Source organism: Columba livia, unplaced genomic scaffold (genome assembly GCF_036013475.1).
Source record: "Columba livia isolate bColLiv1 breed racing homer unplaced genomic scaffold, bColLiv1.pat.W.v2 Scaffold_216, whole genome shotgun sequence".
NCBI lineage: Eukaryota > Metazoa > Chordata > Aves > Columbiformes > Columbidae > Columba > Columba livia.
Window position 1 is genome coordinate 207620 of NW_027043253.1, and position 19258 is coordinate 226877.

At 51.8% G+C, this 19258-nt stretch overlaps 1 protein-coding gene across 1 annotated transcript; it reads right to left on the reverse strand.

Annotated features, from left to right (window-relative positions):
* Positions 1–9105: 9105 nt before the first annotated feature.
* On the reverse strand, positions 9106–18936 carry LOC135578028 (cilia- and flagella-associated protein 52-like). The gene is made up of 5 exons (XM_065048188.1): positions 18812–18936; positions 17804–17903; positions 17232–17348; positions 10708–10808; positions 9106–9759 (listed from the first exon to the last, which is right to left on the reverse strand). Exons 1-5 carry the CDS (start codon positions 18934–18936, stop codon positions 9585–9587), a joined length of 618 nt encoding a protein of 205 aa, XP_064904260.1. The 3' UTR covers positions 9106–9584.
* Positions 18937–19258: the final 322 nt, after the last annotated feature.

Sequence of the window (19258 nt, forward strand, 5' to 3'; positions counted from 1 at the left end):
GGGGGCACAGGGTGCAGGTGGGATGTGCGGGGCAGGGGGTGCGGTGGGTGCTGGAGGTGCCGGTGGGTGCGGGAGATGCCGGTGGGTGCGGGAGATGCCAGTGGGTGCTGGAGATGCCGGTGGGTGTGAGAGATGCCGGTGGGTGCGGGAGGTGCCGGTGGGTGCTGGAGGTGCCGGTGGGTGTGGAAGATGCCGGTGGGTGCGGGAGGTGCCGGTGGGTGCGGGAGGTGCCGGTGGGTGCGGGAGATGCCGGTGGGTGCTGGAGGTGCCGGTGGGTGCTGGAGATGCCGCTGAGGCACTGCACCACCGCGTTCATGCAGCAGGTGTTCCCGTGGTTCCGCAGCCCCTGCGCGCTCATGGCCCCGGGCGGGCGCTGGGCACCCCCCGCCGCCGGTGCCGGTGCCGCTGCGGGGCCGGAGGGGCCGGCCGGGCGGTTTTGTGCGCGGCCGGCTCCTCCCCCGGCCGGGCTGGGGCTGCGAGCAGGGAGAGGGACGGGAGGAGGAGGACGAGGATGAGGAGGACGAGGGAGCGGGAGCGGGGGCTGCCCCGGTGTCCCCAGCATCACCGCGGGTACCCCAGCCTGACGTCCCCAGCATCACCCCAGGGTGTCACAGCATCGCTGTGGGGTGCCCTGATCCTGCCACCTCGGGGTGCTCGTAGCTGGGACAGTGGCACAGTGGCCACCTCTGCACCCTCCACACTGAGGTTTTGAGACCTAACGAAGCTCCCTCCACAAAGAGCCACAGAACAAGGGTGGCCACCCCAGCGCTGGCACAGCCCGGAGGCTTTGGCTGCCTCCTGCCCACCCCACACCAGCTGGCGCCACGTGTGGGTGCTCGTTTGGGGTCCGGCAGAGCTTGGCTGGGGAGGGACAGTGTCACCTTCCCCCCGCCGCAGGGATCAGCCCCTGAGCCTTCCCTATGTGCCCGGGGGGACACAGGATGGCTGAGGCCACTGGGTCAGCTCCTCCTCCCCACCTGCAGCGCCGCCAGCAGGGGAAACCCACTCTGGTTCTGACAAGCAGTTTTCAACCGGATCAGTCCCATGGTCCAGCTGGATCCGTCCCACAGCACCACGCATGTGGCAGCGGCTGTTTCTGCAGCAACTCCCCTGGACGGCAACCCGGTGGCAACGTGTGGTTCTTCACCCAGCTCTGAGAGACTCGCAGCCCCAACCAAGTCCAGCCGTGTGAGGCTGGGACCCGCCTGTCTGTGCCAACAACCTGGAGGTGAACCCTGGCCCGGGTTGCTTTGACAGCTGCCAGCACTGCTGAGATAACAGCCCCAGCGCTGCCCTGTGCCCGGGAGCCTGGGCACATCTCGGGCAGAGCTGTCCTTAACCAGGGCCGAGGGGCTGGCAAGGGATGGAGTGGGAAGGAGGTCCCTGTGCCAGGCACGGGTGCCACTGAGTGTCACCTCGCTGCAGGGCAGGGGGTGTTGCAGAGGCCCCATTGCGGCGTGTGGCTCTTCTCTCCCCGGGGAGCTGCAGAGGCTGATGATGATGTTGGGGGGGGCTCCCAGGGGATCTGAGCTTGGCTGTGGGTGCTGCGGACTCTCTTCCATCCCTGCATCTGCCTTTCCCCCTGGAAGGGACAGCTGTGCCAGGCAGGCTCTGCAGCGCCTTCCCTGCCCCACAGACACCCTGGCCATGGGGATGTGCTGCAAGCCTGGCCCTGGATGCAGCTGGAGGTGATGTGGGTTCCGAAGAGATGGGGCAAAGTGGTGGAGGAAGGGCCAGGTGGTGCTGCTGGATGTCACAATCCCTCCTCCCATGGGGCAGGGTGTTGGTGGCAGGGACACAGTGACCTCCCCGGGGATGCCAGGCTGGTGGCCGCCAGCGGAACCTGAGCGGGGCTTAATGCTGGATTGAGTGGAACCAGAAATCCAAAGCAGTTTGTCAATGAAAGCAGGAAAAGCCTGAAGAAAAAGCGAGGGGAGCTGGACAGTGAAAGATGCAGGAGCCAGACTGAGAGATCAGAAACCAGCATTTGTTGGAAGGAGGTTGGTAGAAAGCAAGACCCGATGAACACAGGAAAGGGAAGTAGTCTAAAATGCGACAGTGAAACAGGCACGTCCCAAAACTCCAAACCTGCCTGAATTAGGAAGTGTTAGATAACGGCAGTGGCTCTGCCGGGTCCCCAGCAATGTGCCACAAAGTGCAGCAGGTAACAGCAGCGAGAGCCTCTGAACGCCCTGCCACGCTGATGCGGGGAAGAAAACCAGCTCCCATCAGCCAAGGACCTAAAACCCTGCTGGGGTTCTTCTTGAGCAGCATCTTCCCAAGCGCCGGGGCGCAGGCAGCGATTCCTTTCTGACAGGTACCGCCAGTCCATTCCAATCCAAAGCGTTTGCAGGTTGGAGCGGGCGCCAGGAATGCTCGCTATGCTGATCTGCCTTTCAACAAGATCGTGTGTGCGACCTTCCCCCTTCAAACCGTTCTGAACGCGACGCCTTCCTGTTCAGGCTGAATCCAACATCCATCGGCGCTGCAGCATGCTGCAGACTTGGGAGCAAATTTGGGGTGGGGAAAATGAAAACGTCCAATGCAAGCAGGGGGGGAAAACGCTTGCTCGCTATTCTGGAAAATTCCGTGTTGTTATGGCACGAACTGTCCCGGTGCCTCGGGCACCAGACAGCTGGGGTGGATATTAAAGACACGGAGAGTTTTGGTTTGATCAGGGAGACACGGTGACAGGACAGTGTTGGAAACGTCTCCTCTGCCTGGGCAAGAGTCTCTGCCCCAGGGAGGCACTTGGGTGTCAGGATAAGCTCAAGAAAAAAGCCTGAGCAGGTCTGAGCTGAGCTGTTCCAGGCCCGGCAGAAATCCATTGTCATGCTGCCAATCACAATAACAATAAAAACAAAGGGAAAACGTGGTCCCCACTGTCTGGCTTTGCCATCGGACAATGTTTTCTGTATTGGAGCCGCTCCCGTCCCTTGGCACAGGCTGGAACACCCGTGCGGCCGAGGGGAAATGTGCTTTCAGACACCCCGTCCCACGGCCACGGGTTGTACCCGGGGCTGAGCTGGGGAGAACCGGTGGGGCTGGGAGACTGGGCATGGTCCAGCTCTGCCTGTGTGCTGCCCGTGCGCTGCCCGTGCGCTGCCTGTGAACTGCCCGTGAACTGCCTGTGCGCTGCCTGTGCGCTGCCCGTGCGCTGCCCGTGCGCTGCCCGTGAACTGCCTGTGCGCTGCCCGTGAACTGCCTGTGAGCTGCCTGTGCGCTGCCTGTGCTCTCCCCGTGCTCTGCCCGTGCGCTGCCTGTGCTCTGCCTATTGCTCTGCTTGTGCTCTGCCTGTGCTCTGCCTGTGCTCTGCCTGTGAACTGCCTGTGCTCTGCCCGTGCTCTGCCTGTGCGCTGCCTATTGCTCTGCCCGTGCTCTGCCTGTGCTCTGCCTGTGCGCTGCCTGTGCTCTGCCTGTGCGCTGCCTGCACCACTGCCTACACGCCTGTCTGCACCACTGCCTGCACTGCTGTCTGCACTAAACACAGCAGACTGAATTGAAACAACAAGTTATTAATTAAATAAGAGACAGAAGAGTGCAGAGAAGAGAGAGACCATGTGAAAGCAAGAGAGAGCCCACAAATGAGTAGACGTACAAGGCAGATGATGCTGAGACGGGCAGGAAAGGCGGCAGTAGCAACGCCAACTGTTACAACAACTGCCAAGGTGATTTTCGGAAGTGATGAATCCAAAACAAACAGCAAATTCTTAGCTCCCCTGAAAAAAATTGAGCTAGAAAGGGTATCTAAGGACCTGGTAAATGCATACCAGGGAGTAGAAATATACTGTTTACTCTAAGAGAACAAACGATTGACAACAAACTGAGTGGTAAGAAAAGAGCATTTCCAGGGCCGGCCGGGGAAGCAGCAGCCCAGCAGCTCCGGCACCGGCTGTCAGCCCGAGCTGGGCTGTTTCCAGATGAGGACGGCACCGTCCGCGCTCATGCTCACCATGTACTTGTTCGCGGGGCAGATCTTGAGGCGGGTGATGTTGCCGCTGTGGCCCACTCCCACGTGAGTCACCGTGCCCTCCTTATAGTCCCACAGCTCCACCAGATGGTCGTCACCACCTGCGTCAGGCACAGAGGAAGAACAAACGATTACAATGACAGGACAAGGAGTAATGGGACCAAGCTGGAACACAAGAGGTTCCACTTAAATTTGAGAAGAAACTTCTTCTCAGTGAGGGTGCCAGAGCACTGAACAGGCTGCCCAGGGGGGTGTGGAGTCTCCTTCCCTGCAGACATTCAAAACCCCCCTGGACATGTTCCTGTGCGACCTCACCTGGGCGTTCCTGCTCCATGGGGGGATTGGACTGGATGATCTTCTGAGGTCCCTTCCAATCCCAAACATACTGTGATACTGTGATACACCGAGTTCTGCTGCTTTTTGTTCCCCGCTCCCAGGCAGGGGAACGCTTCGGTGTTCCTAGGAAGAGCAGGATATGTTTTCTTGGGCATTATGGCAAAACCTGCTTCTGTTCTGCTGGGGTCAGTGTCCAGTGAAGGGCTCAGGACCTTCACCAGCAGATCCCAGTGAGCTACAGCAGCATCTTCCCAGTCTGAACTACAGCCTGAACCACAGTATTTTTCTTCGGTGATTCATGTTCTTTTCCCCTCTAGCTGACCCCTTTTTTCAGCTTTTTCGCACTGTACTGAGATCCTTGGTTCACTGCCTTGCTTTTCCTGGTCTTAATACGACCTCCTTTCTCCAGCTCCAACCACGCACTCACCTGTGACAAAGGACGCCCCGTCCGATGTGATGTCCATCCCGTTGATGGAGCTCGACAGAGAGCCTTGCACTTCTCTGATTGCGGAGCCATCGAGCACTTCCCAGTACACGATCTAGAGAGCAGAGCAGAGCGGGGCGCTCAGCTGGCCGTGAGCAGCACACGGGTTTCAGCACCGCCCTGGGACACAACCTGCTGTGCAGGGACAGGAGTTTCACCCCAGAACCAGCGCCAGACCGTGTGTTGTGCACTGCAGAGTTCCTGCAGCTTTGCTCACCTTTCTGTCTGTTCCACTGGTGATGATCTGGTACTCTCCACGATGGTAACACACGCATTTGAACAATGTGTTGTCTAGGATCATTTGTTTTCTCACGTAACACCTGCAAAACACCCCAAAATGAGACAGAGCAACAGCGTCAAAACCCAAACTTTGCCTGCCTGGAATGTCTCTGCCTGTGCTGTACATCAGATCTCTCTCCTTGGATATTCTCAGGCACTGCTCTGAGTTCAGGGTTCCATGAAGCCCGTTAGGCTATCAGTTCTGTTTCCATCACAGCTGCCCTGTAGGATTCTTGATCTGCTGTCGTACGAAATGAAATGTTTAAACCCAGAATGCTTTCCAGGTGCTGTTCCCTATGCCAAGGTGTCCTCGGCCTTACCCCAGTGCAGAAAGTCTGCAGATCCGCAAGAGCTCGACACGAGTCACAAAGTTCTGGAAAACAGAGCTAGTGGCAAACTTGGGAACTCACCCGCTCCACCTTGACCAAGCAGGATCCCGCACAGGAAAACAACCGCAGACAAAGGTTTGTCTGAGCTTTTCTGAAAAGCTTCTCGAATTGGAGGTTCTACATTCCCTGACCCGATTGTTCTTTCTAGCAGTTTTTCTCTCTTAATGCTCTTTTTCCCCTCCTCCTCGCTCTGTGGTGTCCCAAACCGGGCACAGTGACCCTACAGATATTACCAGCACTCCAAGTGCCTTGGCAATACTAATCTGTCGCCTTACTCAAGATCCCAGATGACGCACTTTCCGTCCAGGCTGGCTGTGACACCCTCTTTGTCGTTCTTATTAGTCTTGATGCAGGACACGGCACCTCTGTGCTCCTTCAGAACTTCCCTCAGCTTCTGGGTTTTCTCACCAATATTCCAGATCCTCACCTGAAAATCAGCAACACACATCTGCTCTGGTACCAGCTGGTCCTGCCGGAGCTCAGGAGGAGCTTTCCTGAACTCTGCCTTTCTCTGCCCACACGTACAGCAGCTCAGTCCCAACCGTCTCCATTGGCCTGTGGGTTATTGGTGCAGCTGACCTGTGAAGCTCAACTGAGTTCTCCACAGTGTAATCCACTTGCTTCAGGAATTCGTGGCCATCAACCCCAGGCCTTGGTTTTGCCAAGTGCCCGCTCTCCCATGCTTCATTTTACACAGCTCTTGATCAGGAAAAACCACCCAGTCCACGATCTATTGCCAGTGGTGCTTTCAAGATCAAAGCACAAAGCTGCTGCAATGGAATAGAAAGGAGCTACCCGCTATTTGTCCTACAGAGAATGCCAGGAAGGAAATACAAAACAGCTCTTTAAAGCTTCGATGTGAAACACGTGCCTGAAAGCACCTCTTTTCCCTGTGCTGGTAACAGCAAAAACCTTTCTGCTTTGAGGCCTTGATCCTTCACACCTTGCACGTCCTGTCCCACTAGTGCCAAACATTGCAATGTCTGTTCACCTCGACATTCCACTAAGGCCAAATCCCAGGGAAAATTTAGACATTTCGACACGGGCATTAAAGGCAGAGAAGAGCTGACCTTCCACGCTTTCGAGGCTGATGCCGAGTTCCCGAAGGGATCTGGATGTCCAGTTGCCACTTGCTCAAAGCTCAGAGCATCCCGATCCCTTCAGCAACCCTGAAGTCACAGCTTCCTGAGGACTGATTCTGACAGAACCATTGGCACCGCAGAGCAGCTTTTTTGTGTTCCCAACGAGTACTGCAAGTGCGCCCCTGCGGTTCTCCTTTCTGCTTCACCAACCTTTAGTTGTAATTCTGTCTCAGCTGCACAAATGCAGCCAAATAGAGGGGAGAGACAAATGAACAAAAAGGATGAAGGGCATATTCTGCATTAGAAGGATTTCCAAAACTGCCATGCCAGAAGAAATCGGGGCACTGTTTTACATGATGCCCTCTGAGAACAACAGCACATCTCAAAAGCTGATATCTTTGAACTCAGCCCTTGGCTCAAGCGGCAGCTCAGAACAGCTCCCGTTCTGACTGAGCACTTCCAGGCAATTCGCAGGCCCTGTGATGAGCGCACGAAGCTGCTCCAGGTTTTGAAGCACAAATTACCTGCCCGTCACCTCCTCCGCTAATGATCTGTTTGCAGTCGCTGGTCGCAGCAATTGCCGTCACTCCCAGGTTATGGGCGTTGTTGATCTCGTACATGGGCTCTCCCGTAGCGGGCACGAAGGCGCGGATTTTCTCGTCATTCCAAGCTGATGAACAGAAAGAAAGAGACTGCCCGGGCGCACAGACTTTCCTCACACTGTTGTCGCTCTTTCCTTTCCAAACCAACCCCTTTTTATAAAGAAGTTCCCACATAAGGCCCACGCTGTTAGATCACCAGCATACCCGTGAAAACCACTGTGCTGCAGATGAGCCCGCAGAGCTACGGTCCCAAACACACTGTTGAAATGGAATTGCTTTTGGATTCTGGCTGTGGACAAAGTGGTTTGGTAACCATGGGGAGGCTGCACGGCTGCTCTAGGACTGCAGGAGTCCCTGTGTCAGCAACTTGCACACGGCGATGGACGGCGGCTTTGTGCAAATGTGCTCTACATACATCACAGGTGAAGATGCTGCACACAACAAGGTTGATATTTTAGAATTAGGTAATTTAAATAAGACTGAACCGCATTCTGGATTGCCGGAATTCACTGATCCAAAGCAAGGTCTCCAGCCCTTGCCTTCTACCCTCACCGCAACTGCAGCACCAGGACAGCGGGGCTGCCAGCAAAGTCCATCGGACCAGCTGCAAGCAAAGAGGCCTTTGGGTGTCGCCATGAACTGCATTTAAACGCTTTCCCAATTTAATCTTCTCTTCGTTTTAACATACTGATGTTTATTAAGTTGAGCAACCACGGCTCTGGACTGACCATCACCTGAAACGATGACCATGCCGTCCATCGTCACCTCGACCGCGTGGCGGGTGACGTTGGGGACGGTGATTCGCAGCCGCTCCAGACGTTCCGGCGTGTACCACACTCGAATGTCATTTGTGGAGCAGGTAACGAACAAGTCCGAATGTCCCCTGGAGAGTTCAGAGAGGAGAGGGAACGAGGAGGGGCACACAGAAACGCTCCTTGCTTTGTCACAGCTCAAATCGGCCTCCAAAGCTCGGCTTTGCTAACCTGCAGCTGGGATCTGCCCCACAGGGATCCCCATGGCTAAGACAAAGGCCTTTTTTGGAGGATCACCTTTCTCACATGAAATTCCCCTGGTTTGGGTTCTCTTCAAAGTTTCATTTTAAGGAACAGTTAAAGTTAAACTAAAAGAACTCTTTCTGCTGAAGCTGTGACGTTTATTCCCCATATTCAATCTCTAAACAACTTCATGTGTTCTATAGAATAGACACAAAAGTGGGTGTAAAAGTGCTGACTGCCCAGGTTTAACATCAGCCACTAACAGCAGCCTCACATTGTAAAGATGTCATTTGTTATCTTGCTTACTGGATGATTCCCATTCAACAGCGCTGAAGGCAATAGAAATGATGGCAAAGTCTGTTCATAATACACTTGTTATAAACGTTGGAATAAAACAAGACCTGCAGCATTTCAAAAGCCATGGGACACAGTGCTTTGAAATAAGCTCTAAGCCACTCGTCCTAGGGATGCAACAGAAAGTGACATCTAGAAAGGTACCGCGAGCTTTAGTTCAACAGCACCATCAATGCCCAGAAAGATGAACCAGGACAGAGAAAACCGGCACAACACAAGTGTGGCCTCTTTCAAGCCCAGCTTGCACGGGTGCTTTATCAACCAGGATAACATCAGCAAGTGAAGGATTCTGAAATAAGCCAGAGCAGGGAAATTAAGCCCGTATTTCCCCATCAGCAATAGGCTTTGTTCAAGAGCAGGCAACAGATAAGAAGTTCAAACATCTACGCAAGGATGTAGTCCTGTAGTCCTTACAGTCAGCACTAATGGCTGTGACACAGGCGTGTCAATCAGCGGTATCAGCAGCACATCACCCTAAAGCTCCACCTGATTTTCTCATTAGATGAGAAGATGCGGGTTTGAGGCTGGCGGCAGGCAGGGAGGTGCGCTTCCTGCACCCTGCACTCCCTGCACCTCGGTGACATCTGATCCTTTGTGCTGGGCGAGAAGCGAAGCAATAAAAATACGCCAAAAATGTTCATTTGGATCAAAATCCCATTTTCCATCTGGAGAGATGATCCACTGTGGGTTTAAAAAAACAAAAGAAAGAGTCACGATGCTACTACCCAGGAAGGGAACATTTGCTGTGCGTTCACAAGACAAATGCAGAGCGACCCTGGGACAAAAGGGGGAGGCTGCCATCCCTGCCGGTGCCCAAACATCAATAATTCAGGTCTTTTTACTTATCATCCTTTCTGCAGATCAGTGATTTTTCCAGTGCTCCAACTGAACTGCTGCCTTCTGCTTTGAAGCAGCTGCTCACCGTCACCCCAGCGTTTTTTGGGCAGGTGACAGCATCGCCCGTATCAATCATCCCAACAGATGGTACCAGGCTCTGGGTTCCTGTGGTAAAAGCTGCGCACACAGGCACCCTGACCTCAGCGGCAGCTCCTCAAGCTTCTGCACCAGCCAAATACAGCCCAGCCCGTTATACTCACTCAGGAAAAACAATGTCGTTGACGGCTTCGGTGTGACAGACGGCGACCAGCTCCTCTTTAAATGTAGCGTAGGCACTGCGGTGCATCTGGCCTTTATTTGTCCCTATAAAGAACTGGTCGTCCCGACCTCTACACGTCAGGGAAGTGACAGCACCTTCAACTCGCATTCTCCTGTGCAAAGAAAGCAAAGGTTTGGCCATACATTGACCTCGAGGAACTTTCATTTTCCAGCTTCTCGAGAATTCGACTGTCGCTGTTTCCCCAAAAAGCTCCGCACTAGGCTGTGATATCAAGACGCAAGAGCACGGGCAGGACTAACATTCCATTCCCAGTCACGTTTCCTACTTCCCATGATCTTGCCCGTCCCACCTGCTGCTCTGCCAGGGCTGGCACAGGCAGCGCTTTGGAGACTTGATTTCCTGCACCAGGGCCTAAGGTAACAACAGCTTTGTTGATATTCTTGCTCAAGTGCACTTCAATATCCCACTTTCAAGGATATTTCCAGACAGTTTAGACCTTCTGGGAATAGTTTCAGTCGTACAAAGCTAAGCTTGCAGAACTGTACACTTGAAGGGGATATTCAAGCAATGCCAAATGAGTAGGTGTGAGCCCAATTTTCAAATCACGTATGGGGAAATGACGCCTGCAGCTTTCTATCTGGTATGCAGAAAAAAGCCTTGCAAAACTCCAGCACTTCCAGACACGTGCCTATCAAATTAGCAGAGCCCTGCTTTACAATCCCATGACCCCCAACAAACCCTTTTGGAGATGGCAACTACTGCTCTTTCTCACCCGGCGTAAATAAGCATCATTCTATTGACTTCAACAAATCTGTCTGGCTTGGCATCAGTTTAGGATCTGACTCCTACTGCTCCAAAGGAAACAACAGTCATTTACAAGGAAGGATCAGAGGGCACTTCCCTGCAAACGCACGCAGTCATTTTCAGTTTGCTCCAACCTCATGACGCTGGAACCAGACCGTGTATTGTGTCTGCAGGACTGAAAAACTGAGACTGACTTGGATTATGCCTTTCCATAGAAATGATTGGTTCTCATACCGTGACCCTTTTGGAGGAATTGTCACCTCTCCCCTCCTGATTCTTCCATCTACAAACTCACTTCTTTACTTGGAAGTCTGAGCCTGTACAGAGAGCTACAGTCCCTTCTCCGGTGCCGACTATTAAACCTCCTGTCTTCGGCAAAAGCAAAGCTGTGACTCCCTAGGAGAAAACAGGATGAAAACGCAATCGGATGGGAGCAGAGGCTCCTTGCTGCTGCAGCCACGCTGAACAGCACAACGGAGTCTCTACCGGGCTCCCGACGGCGGTGCTTATCTCACTCCAATATGGCTTTGTCAGTATTTTGTCACTGACCTGGGCTGAAGAGTGGCTCTCTAGAGGGAGAAGGGAGAAAAGAGTTATTAATTGCAGGTCTATATGAACTAATACAGTACGAGGAGCGAGCAAACAGCATTATCTTGGATTCGTCAGAGCAGCTGGGACCATGTACAGAGCCTGACCTCATCGCAGCAAGCGATACCCACATCGTGGAGCGGCACTCGCGCTTTTCCTTCCGCGTGTCCTTCATCCAACAGCCACGAAAACAACAGAGGATACAACTCAGCTTCAATGGTCTTTCCTACAGCTCTTTTTAGGATGATCCTCTGCGTCTCAGGCCTCTCTCTCTGCCTGAAAGATGCAATCCCATCTCCCACCTATTAGGAATCAAATATGTTTGTCACAGGAAAGCTTTGGAAATGAGTCAGCCCATGGTCAACACGGGTTTCTGCTGTTACTGAGCGGAGCAGATCAACGGGAGGCCAGCCACTGGAAAAGGAGAAATGCTGTTCGGTGGATAAAGTACCAGGCTACAGGAAAAAAATGCATGACAACAACATCAACAAAAAACACCCAAACAAATGAAAACAGTCCTCAGCCTTCCACAAAATACAAGTGTAAGAAGAGTCAGATCTGCTTCAGTTCTGCCACCTGTCAAGTAATATTACTGTTCCATGTACAACAGATTAATTCTTGAAAATCACCAAGAGACTCCAACATAGGCTGCCAGAGGAGTGAAATGACTTCTGTGGGGTTAAATCACAGTATCACAGTATCACAGGATGTTTGGGATTGGAAGGGACCTCAGAAGATCATCCAGTCCAATCCCCCCATGGAGCAGGAACGCCCAGGTGAGGTCGCACAGGGACATGTCCAGGCGGGTTTTGAATGTCTCCAGGGAAGGAGACTCCACACCCCCCTGGGCAGCCTGTCCAGTGCTCTGGCACCCTCACTGAGAAGAAGTTTCTTCTCAAATTTAAGTGGAACCTCTTGTGTTCCAGCTTGGTCCCATTACCCCTTGTCCTGTCATTGTTTGCCACTGAGAAGAGCCTGGCTCTATCCTCACGGCACTCACCTTTTATATATTTATAGACATTAATAAGGTCCCCCCTTAGCCTCCTCTTCTCCAAACTAGAGAGACCCAGCTCCCTCAGCCTTTCTTCATAAGGGAGGTGCTCCACTCCCTTCATCATCTTTGTTGCCCTACGCTGGACTCTCCTGATATTCTAACTTGGGAAAATATCCCTACGAGCTTGGGCGAACTTCTGCATGAGTGAAATGGAAAGGACAAAACCATGAAATAAAGGAGCTTTGTGCCACCAAACTGGAACTGAAAACGAAGTTCCCGTCCCAGAGGCGCCTGCAGAACCTGTGGCCGGCGGCTGTTCCGCCCAGACAGACCCGCAGGGACGGGCAGGAGCTGTTGGACTGACACCGTAAGTCACAGTCCAGACTCCAGCAGCATTTGCCGCTCCCAGGTTCATAAGCACCATTGCCAGCCCTTGGGATCCCACCAGCAGGTTCGCAACGTTCAGATTGTTTCTCCTTTAAGCCCGAGCCATTATGGGAAAACAACAATTTCTGTTTGGTGGTGGCTCTTCGGGGAAAAACAATGCCCAGCTCCAGCATTTAGTGTTGTGAAAGCACCAAGAAGTCAATTCTCAAAGAGCGACCAAGAGGCGACTCAGAGTAATTCTGTATTGATTCCCCAGGAAGAAACCCCTGTCGTGGGCTTGACTTGTGACTGGGGAACACACACAGATGTCGCTGCTTTAGGATTCAAAGTCTGACATCTAAGCAGCACCCCCAGCCTTCCTGTGCTTCTCAAGCATTAATCTGGCCTAAGCCCGGGAAATGTTCAGCATTTAACACCTTCAGAGGGTTTAGAAAAACCAAAGCCACAAAGTGTTGGTTTTGTTCGCGGAAAGGACTGAAGGGCTAAGGAAGGAGAGAGAAGAAGTGAAGAAAGAAGAGAAAACAAAATGGACATCTGAGCTGTTTAGACCCAGAAAGGACACGGAAAAAGCCACAGGCGAGGTCTGATGAATCTGGGAAAATTACTTTGCTTCGATTATCCACGCAAATAGAAGCAATTGGTTGTTTTTAAAGGCTTGCTTACACGTTTTAAAGGAAAAAACCCCAAATTACCATAAGCGTTACTGTGCATTCCAGCGCTGGCAATGCAGGCAGCCTCACACCTACCTACGCATCAGCTTAAAGACGATTTAACTTGAGGATCAAATAACCATGGGCTGCAGATAAGAACCTGACACACGCTCTCCCGCTCTGTGATTCACCAGCACTGAGTTCCCCGTTCGCCGGCTCCAGCAGCAGCACATCCGCAGTCTCCTGATGGGTGACATACACGACCTGCGGAGAGGATCTTCTGCCACATTCTCACAGCGGCCGCGGCGCCGGGTTTCGTGCAAATATTCTCAGCAAACGCACAAGAACAAAGGGATTCTTTTGCATTAGAAAGACGATCCACAAGCAGAGCGGTTTCTGAGCAATGCTTCTGGAAACTTCCTCCGAGGCGCTGGCAGCGTTTGGCGAGTCCCCTGTTATCACGGGCCCATCACCTGGCTGCTGAGCTCCTGGTCTGGGGTTTTGCCTGTAAAATCTTCCACCTCAGACGCCCTTTGGGTTCAGCATTATGGCAGGTGGCAGCATTACAAATGCAACCTATGACTACGGAGTTTATCTGATTACAGCTGCCAGTGCTCTTGCAGGTGAAATGCAGAGTCTAACGTAGGAGGTTAAAAATATCTCCATTCATTATTGACTGCTCACCCAAAGAAACCAGCGCTTTCAAGTACGACTATAAATAAAAATCCCATCAGACCTGCAGCCTGCCCGGTCCCTTCCTGCAGGGATTCCTGCTCTTTGTCCCACTCGGATCTCTTGCAAAGTTCTTGAGCGCTCTGTGAACTCTTCCAGCGCATCTCCTGTCAATATTCATTTCTTTTTACAATGCAAATCACTCCAACTACTTCTGAAAATGCGTTTGCAATTGTACATCCCTCTTCACATTCCAACGGGTGCCTTACAGCTCCTCAGGCCCGCGGCAGGGAGCAAAATTAATGCTGCTGTTTATTCCAGTCTTTATACACCTTAGAGACAGGCACTTAAACTTCATTCCAGGCAGATGGAAAACAAGTTGCTTCATCATAACAAACTATTTTGCCACTCCTCTTCAAAACAGAAACCAAGAAATCTTCAGATGGTGTCTATACAATCAACACGTTCTTATGTATCTAAAGGCAAAGTTCCTTTAAGGGTGCCCCACCTTGTTTTCGATAGAATCGCCTCCTCACCCCGCAGTATCTAAACCCTTTACAGATGTGCTCGGCGTGGGGTGGCTGTGGACTCCAGGTTTGCAGTTTCATGCTTTGCCACCGGACCGTAATTCCCCGGTGCAACTGGTGAACATGGGTTGCAGAGGTTTGTTCTCAAACACAGACAGCATTGCAATGCGTGGCTCCGGAGGGGAGAAGTTTTGGTACAAGTGCTAATGCAAGGTACATTTTCAAGAAAGACACACAAGATGCCTTGGTTAGCAACGGGATGGACTAAATTGTGTGGAAACAAGGATGCAAATAGTTTTGTTTTGATAAACGCTGTGGTTTTGACTCGAAAAAACATCTGCAAAATACCTCTTTCGGCACTGGAGGTGAGGCTACAACTGGAAATTTCTGCCATAAAACACGAGATCCTACGTGTGTCCAGCGAGCACTTGTTGACAGTCCAGTGACAAGGCGTGATTTGTGTGCAGAGATGTGCAGGGGGTGGGCGGAAAGGGAATCACAGCACGGAGCTGGGAAAGAGAGCTGGAAAGTATGAGAGGGGATCTGTGGCCGAGGCACTGACAGTAACTGCAGAGAAAAACGTCCCAGCGCCTTCCCAGTGACGGCAGCAACACGGGTTTGCCCTGGTGAATTCCCCTCCTCGGGCACAAGGGAAGCGCATTGGGAAGAGCGAGGGAGAGAGCAAGAGGAGAAGGGGTGACGGGGCTGAGCGCGTCTGACCGAAAAGCCTGTGAACAGGAACGCCTGTTTGAAGCGGGAGGGGAAAGGAGGAGACTGGGAGGACTCCTCGCTATTTCCATCCAACGGGAATGTCTCCTTTTCTCTCCCGGCTCCCCCAACGACCAGTGCCACATCCTAAGAAGCTGCCACCACATGACAGTCACAAACCCAAGCTGAAGCCAGATTAGCGCCTACCAGCTCAGGGCTCGTCCACAAGGCTGGCAGGCGGCTGTGATGAGACCCACTTCTGGATCTTCCCTTCTCCTCAACACCTTGTCAGCCTCTTGCACAGTCAAGGGGCCTGTTTTCCCTCAGCTTTTCACTCTCAGAAGCCATGTCAGCTGAAGCTCATGATGCTCCAAAGGTCTCTGCCACAAACTGCCGTTCCTATGGATCTGCCTTACGATAAAACCCCTCACAGTACGCACTGGACTGTGCTCTGGCTTTGAGCCTTGGCTTTTTCTTTTGGACCCCCAAACGGCACAGCATCCTGCTCGTGACCCTGCCTGACTGCTTCTTTAGCAGTGCTCTCAGAAGTGTATTTTTGGTGACGTTTTGTTTCAAGTGCATTTGGCACCTTTCCCTCAGCCCTGAGGACACGGGAGTTCAGGCCCTCGGGTGGCTTCAACCAGGGGCTCTGGGCGAGGTGCATGTGCTGCGAGATGGAGAAGGACTCAAAGCACGCAGGCATTGGAAGGGGAGGTGACAGTCACCAAGACCTTGGCCTAAGAGACAGCACAGAGCAGCCACGGGTCCTGCGTGGACGCAAAGCCCTGCAGGGGGGCAGCCGGACAAGGGGCTCAACCGCGGCCAGTGCGGGTGTCCCCACACGGGGACACACCTGCAGCGAACTTACCATTGCCAGCAGGAAAACAAAACACACCCATTCCTGTCCTTTAAGAGGGACACAGAGAAAAACTACTTGCATTCCCACAATATAAGTGGGAAAAACAAGTAACAACTTCTCCACCCTTCTGGAACAGATCAACATTGAACTGTATTTCAAAGGATTCAGTGGGTCCAAGTTATCCCGGAGACATGGGCCTGCATTTGTAACGCAATAAATATTTCATCTGGAAGGGGCACGTACATGGTTTGGATGCACCTGTCCAAGCAAAGTTCAGGAGGTTGAGAGAAACAAGCCCAGAGGAGCGTTTTCTTTGGGGCTGACTGCTGAACTGCTCTTACAGCCCCTGTGGGCTTGTGCTGCTCTCAGAGCAGATCTGCTGCCCCGCAGGACAGCGGCCCCGCGGCATCCCCACCAGCACAGCCGGCCCTCCCGTGGCAGCGCTGCCCCTGCTGCTCGCTGCTGGGCGTGCTGCTAATGCAGTCGCAAAACACACCCCAGCTTAGGCAAGGGATAGACCGAGACGCTACAAGAAGCCTTTTCTAGCACCAAATAACGAGAAATCAACAAGTGTTCTAGCTGGTGCCAATTGTTTTATCATTACAGCTGCCTGCATGCAGAATTCTTGTACGACCACAGGTCAGAAGCTCCTTATTCAGGAGATAACTCCTGTTTGAGGATGCTCAGACCCACGAGTCCCAATCAGAGACAAAAAAAAGCTCAGTTAAAAAAACCCTTGGGGTTATGAAGTCAAGAACTCAGAAGTTAAAAAGCAATAGAATCAATGTACCCTGTGCAACCTTGTTTTGTCCAAATTGTGCATACGCTTTACAATAAACTCTTGAATTACATGATTTATACTGCCTTTTTCAGTAAGATCTCTGCCTCCTCAGTGGCAGAATCAGAACAGCAAAAAGACGAAGGGAAGTGGGGGAATGGGATGGGGAACAAACACAAAAAGAAAAGTTCAGTCCAGACAGTTTAACACATTTGTGAGATCTGACTATAGGACCTTACAGCAGTAAGTGCGGGAAAGCCTCTCAAACAAGCGCTTCCACCAGCCTTCCCAGGAACGTCCTCTGTCTCACTCCAGCTCGTATCTTCTTAAAAGAAGCAAAAAAGTCAGGAACTGCTCCATTTTTATTACTGCTTTTCACTTTCTGTGATGTTTACCAGATTAATTGTACAAGAGTTTGTGGGATGACACACGAGATTCAAGTAAAACCCAAATTCTGAGCCAAATGAAGCTCAACGAAGGCGGGACAATGGGCTCAGCCTTCAGCATCAAGACCGAGACACAAGGAACTGACAGCGCAGGAAAAGCGTTAGTCTGAGAATCCGCTTTGTGATGGTTCTCCCGCAGGTTGCTCTACCTTCAGTCACTGACAAAGAGCAGGACAAGGACAGAATTGGAGTCACAGAGCTGCTACTCACCATGCTCAACTTCTTCTTCTGGGGCCCACAGGCAGTCAGCACCTTGCTGCTTGTGTTCACTTTCAGGACATCTCCACTCGTCGTGCCAAGATGAAAATCACCATCATCGTCTGTCATCTATAAGAAAGCATAAAGAAAAAGAGATCACGGTCTGGATCCTGAGACCCGTGTCCCACGCCTGACACTGGGCTGCATCAACAGCTTTAGTTCAGTGGATTGCCAAGAGTTCACCTGGGGGAACCCAGCCAATGTTTCTGTTCCATCACACGCACAGATCCAGAACACTGCTGAGCGCCAGACACTTTCTAACCAAATCTAGATCATATTTTGAAGCATAAAAATCCGGGTGCCGGAGCCCGTGACCGTAATACGTGCTGCTTCTCTTGAGGAGCATCCAGAACACTCTTTCCCAGAGGCCGTGGGAGTTCAACTGCCATGGCCAATGCTGAGGAACTTCACTGCCGTCACGCGCTTGGGACCAACATTTCCAGCATTATTAGAGAAACTCGTGGTTTTTCTCTAGTCTGTACAGAGTTTCTTAGGTTAGCAAAGTCATCTTGGCTGAAACGTACCTGAACACACACGCTGATTCCTCTCAGTTGCCCCGCGTAGCATTCAGATGGATGGATTGTTTTAGTTGCTGTATCGAGTTCCCACACTCGAATGGTGAAACTATAAGAACAAATAGAGTGGGATCAAATCCACAGATGCAGAAACCTCCAAGTTTTTTCAGTACTACAAGAAGTAAAAAGCCTTCACAAGGCTCCATTATTCTGATCTTTCAATACGGAGAAAAAGAACAATATCAGAGAAGTCTCTTATGGAAACTTTTTCCGGGGAAATCAAAAATCTTAAGGCTTCAGCAAAAACATATGTGAGGACACTTTCAACTCTTTTCTAGTGCAATTTAATTGACGATGTCAGAGACGATGTCATATCTTTAAGCAGAGTCACCCTTACATTTACCAAAGTGCTAAAATTGCAAAGGCGAGCACTCATAAGTGCGAGTGCAGCCAAGAGCATCCAAAGCCGTCCCTGATGTACAGGGAGGTGCAGGCCCTCAACGCGTTTAAACGTCAGCCTGGATATATGGGCGCTGCCGCAAATCCTTGCAAAACGCGACGTTTTGTACGACTTTTGTTACAAGCCAGTGACCAACTGTACATCACATCTGGTGAGGACAGGAGATCATCCAACGACCGGCAAGACATCATTGTTTCGACATTAATTAGCCATTGTTCAGGGGCACTCATTGACTGCTTTTCTTGTGTAAACACTGGCAACTAAATATGTTAAACACTGCACGGGGAATGCTGAGTACAAAATCCTGCTATCAGGAGCAGAAGTGACGCACGTGGGCCCCTGTGTGCTGCTCTGAAAACATATTGTTACATGGAGAACAAGCAGAAATGCCTTAAAGCTACAACCTGACGGGTATTCATGAGTCCATCCAGAGTGAAAAGAAACAACACAAGCACACAGTTGCTTAAGTTTCCTTGTAGTTCAATAAAGACTCTTTGTCAAAGGAAATAGGGCCAGGGGTTCTCTCGCTCTGCTCGTTCCTCTCAACAAACCCTTACTTTCCAGCAGTGACAAACACCTCGTCCCTGCAGCTGGAGCACATGACGACGTTGGCATTGCCGGCGCTGCGCGGCGAGGCCGGGCTCCCGCACACAGCCTCTCTCTTACTGACGTCCCACACCATCACCCTGCAGGAGAAGAAAGCCTTGAAACAGCTTCGCTCTTTGACATTGCTTGGAAGTCAATTACTAAAAAACAAAAGCAAGACAAAGCCTATTGTCCTGCAGTCTGTTCCTACCAGGACACACAACAGAAGTAACTTTGTAGAGATTCTACCCAAGAAAAAACTTGTCACCAAAGTGTGGAATTGCAGTTTACATCCCCTGCTCCTGAAGCAAGGCTACGTGGATTTATCAGATTCCTTCTGCGGAGCACGACTCACATCATACAGAATCACAGAACAGCTTGGGTTGGAGGGACCTTCCCAGCTCCCCAGTGCCCCCCTG

Coding starts and splice junctions, on each gene's coding strand:
- LOC135578028 (XM_065048188.1), bottom strand. CDS start 18,936: ATGGTGTGGGACGTCAGTAAGAGAGAGGCTGTGTGCGGGAGCCCGGCC. Junction 17,349..17,803: donor GAATCAGCGTGTGTGTTCAG/GTACGTTTCAGC, acceptor GCTTTCTTATAG/ATGACAGACGATGATGGTGA. Junction 9,760..10,707: donor TCAGACTTCCAAGTAAAGAA/GTGAGTTTGTAG, acceptor TTCTTTGCACAG/GAGAATGCGAGTTGAAGGTG.